The sequence below is a fragment of the Amphimedon queenslandica genome, unplaced genomic scaffold (assembly GCF_000090795.2).
Source record: "Amphimedon queenslandica unplaced genomic scaffold, v1.1 AMPQUscaffold_9589_Cont18312, whole genome shotgun sequence".
Lineage (NCBI taxonomy): Eukaryota > Metazoa > Porifera > Demospongiae > Haplosclerida > Niphatidae > Amphimedon > Amphimedon queenslandica.
In genome coordinates, this window is record NW_003550139.1 from 1 (window position 1) to 2879 (window position 2879).

General features: G+C 35.6%; 2 protein-coding genes across 2 annotated transcripts; one reads left to right on the forward strand and one right to left on the reverse strand.

The window, feature by feature from the left end:
• Nucleotides 1-14: 14 nt before the first annotated feature.
• Nucleotides 15-1624, forward strand: LOC109590722 (uncharacterized). Its single transcript, XM_020006603.1, has 2 exons — nt 15-376; nt 438-1624. Exons 1-2 carry the CDS (start codon nt 28-30, stop codon nt 1436-1438), a joined length of 1350 nt encoding a protein of 449 aa, XP_019862162.1. The 5' UTR covers nt 15-27; the 3' UTR covers nt 1439-1624.
• On the reverse strand, nt 1532-2667 carry LOC109590723 (uncharacterized). Its single transcript, XM_020006604.1, has 4 exons — nt 2191-2667; nt 2035-2141; nt 1752-1984; nt 1532-1700 (listed from the first exon to the last, which is right to left on the reverse strand). The coding sequence occupies exons 1-4, from the start codon at nt 2489-2491 to the stop codon at nt 1676-1678; spliced, it is 666 nt and encodes a 221-aa protein (XP_019862163.1). The 5' UTR covers nt 2492-2667; the 3' UTR covers nt 1532-1675.
• Between the last annotated feature and the right edge of the window lie 212 nt (nt 2668-2879).

The window sequence follows — 2879 nt, forward strand, 5'->3', positions numbered from 1 at the left end:
TTTATGCTGGAGAGACTAGGATACAACATGAATGGGCTTCCTTGCTCTGCATCACCTAACGACGATGATGTTTACAAGCAAATCGACATTATCCTCACGCTAGCAACCACAGTAACATCAATGAGTGAAAGTGATTACAATAAATTCAAGAGGTTGCATACTGAGCAAAATGGTGGGGTATTGTTAGGCCATGTAGATATTGATAATCGCTGTGACCTTGTTCGTCTTCTCTTAGAGAAGAAATCGCTTCATAAGAAGGACAACATTAAAATTGTTTTTGATTGGCTACAAGAATCTGGCTGTTCAAGCTACCAACAGAAACTACGAGACTACTGTAAGAGACATGATATCAAGGTTTCAAGGCAATTGAAAACTCGTACGTTATTTAATTTGGTATTTATAACTCATTGGTTTAATGTGTCTTTAATACCTTTTAGGTACCTGTCGCTTTTTCGTGGTAGTTTTATCGATCCTTTGTTTCTCAATGATTACTGTTATTTTGATCCTGTTGTTAATTCCATCCATTGACAAAAAAGACTCACAGAATAAGACCCACCCAATTGGTGTCAACACTACCATTAAATTGGACTGCTTCAATACTTCAAATACAGATTTAGTTGACGTCAGTTCCTTGACGCTGGACTACGCTACTGTCTATGCCATACCTGAAGAACATATTAGCACGTATCACCTGGTCTTACCATACATTTATAATAAATGCCATTCTGGTCATTCCTCTCTTCCCATCTCCATTTCGTATTTCGATTGTCACGAACCTATTTATACGGCAAGTGGTGGAGGGACTCTTAATTTATTTATTGATTTGGTAAATAGCAATCCTGATAGGGTCTCTTGTGCAATGAGATTGCTTGTTTTTTGTAATGTCTCTGCCGATTACATTAGCTACAAAAATGTTGCTAGAGATCCAAAAGATAAGCCACCTCGTTCTGTATACAACAGTTCAGATTGTGTTGGTAGTAATGGAACTCATTCATTCTCAATAACATTACCAAGCACTTCTCTGCTCTATTTTGTTCTTGCTGTAGTTAATCAAACTAAAGTTAATGTCAGCATTTCAGGAAATATATCAGCATATTCAAATGCAGCAAAATACACAGTTGATGAGTACCATCTTACTCGGTCAAGTAAAAATTGTTCTATCCCGATAAATCCCAAAAAGAGCAGATATAAGAACAATCGTGGTCACTTGTGTCTTTTTGGTAACACTACTATTGGATTTGAAGGGAAAGTGAATCTGTTCGCTACATTTATAACAAAGGGAGTCTATCTTCAAAAGTACTGGATATACTCTCTTCCTCTCTGCGGCTTAACATTAATTATTTTCTTTGCTTTATTAATTATCATTACTGTCATCTATTATTGTCAGCGTCATAACAGAAGAAAGAGAATAAAAGAAGTAACTGGAGAACTGCAGTAAGCACATGCTAAGTAACTGCCATTTATTTTATTACTGCTTATCAATATTATTATCATTGCAACTTTTCATTTTTTATTATTGCTAATAGGAAAATTTTCATTGATCATGTGAAGTCTAATTATTGTTAACATTAAATTTTGATGTTTCATTTATTATGTAATGTTTATCAGCCTATTTTTATCAAAAGAAATTAATTTTTAAAAATTAGGTACGCTTGTTTTGGTTCCATAGTAGAATCTAGTGCTTAGACTGCCTAATAACACTACAAAAGAAACATTGAAATGAGGTGTTAGATTTAATTTGAGTTACATACTGATTCTCCCAGACTTCATTCAGTACTGTAATAATATCCGCTTCCAAGACTTCTGGGCAAACTAAATGGCAATCTCGGAAATCATTGTCACAAATGGTGACATCAATAATACGCCTTTCATACTGACCCACATCATCATCCAGCCCTCCATTCCCTCCTTGTATGGTATAGGACCAAGCAGGGGTCACTTCAATAATCTCAATGTTGTATATGATTGAAGGGTCATCATATTCCTACAGAAGATGTAGAATAGATCTACCAACCAGCACTGAAATGGAAATACCTTGTTTGGCATATCATAAAGCTTCTGAATTATTTGCTGTACTTTGGCAGACCTATCATCATCAGGCTCCAATGGGAAGTGACATTTCAATGTTATTCCCAAGTTTCCTGTATGATAATAAAATATAATCAATTTTTACAAACAGTGACGCTTTACTTTCGAATTGCATTTCAAATGGATCCACTGTTGAGCATCTTAAGCCAGTTTTATTGTCCCTAGCACTAGGATTGGCAGATATAGGCTCTTTTATAGAATCACGACAGATCTTTTGAATCACTTCCCTTTTACCAGACAACCAAAAATACTCTAACTTTTTTGGCTCAGTCATATGAACAGAAGACTTGTATTTTCTTATTTCCTCTTTAACATCATTAACCTTTTCTTCAGCTACCCACAGACACCTCCTCACATCATCATCATTAACATCTTTGATGTTCTGCACTTTTCCAGCCATCATGAACTATAAATAGCAACTAGATTCTACTCCCTATACTGACTGACACAGAAATAAGGGGTGAAAATGAGAACTTAAAAGTGCTGTAATCAAGATCAAAGGGTTAACTCCTACTATATACTACTGAGATGTATAGACCACCCAGAGTGAGAATTGCTTGCGTGGGAAGACTGTACTATTACGGTTGTAAGGCGTGGTTTACAATGAAATAAATTCTGGCCGCCATTTTGGTTGGCAACTTTCAATGGGAGAGCAAACGGGACGACGTAAAAACAAACCTATAATTATTAAGAATTCTGGAGCGAATTTGACCAAATCTTTCACAGGATAAGCTTAAAGGTAGCTATTCTTTTTTATAACAAGCACTTTTTAGCTATGGATAGAGCTACAG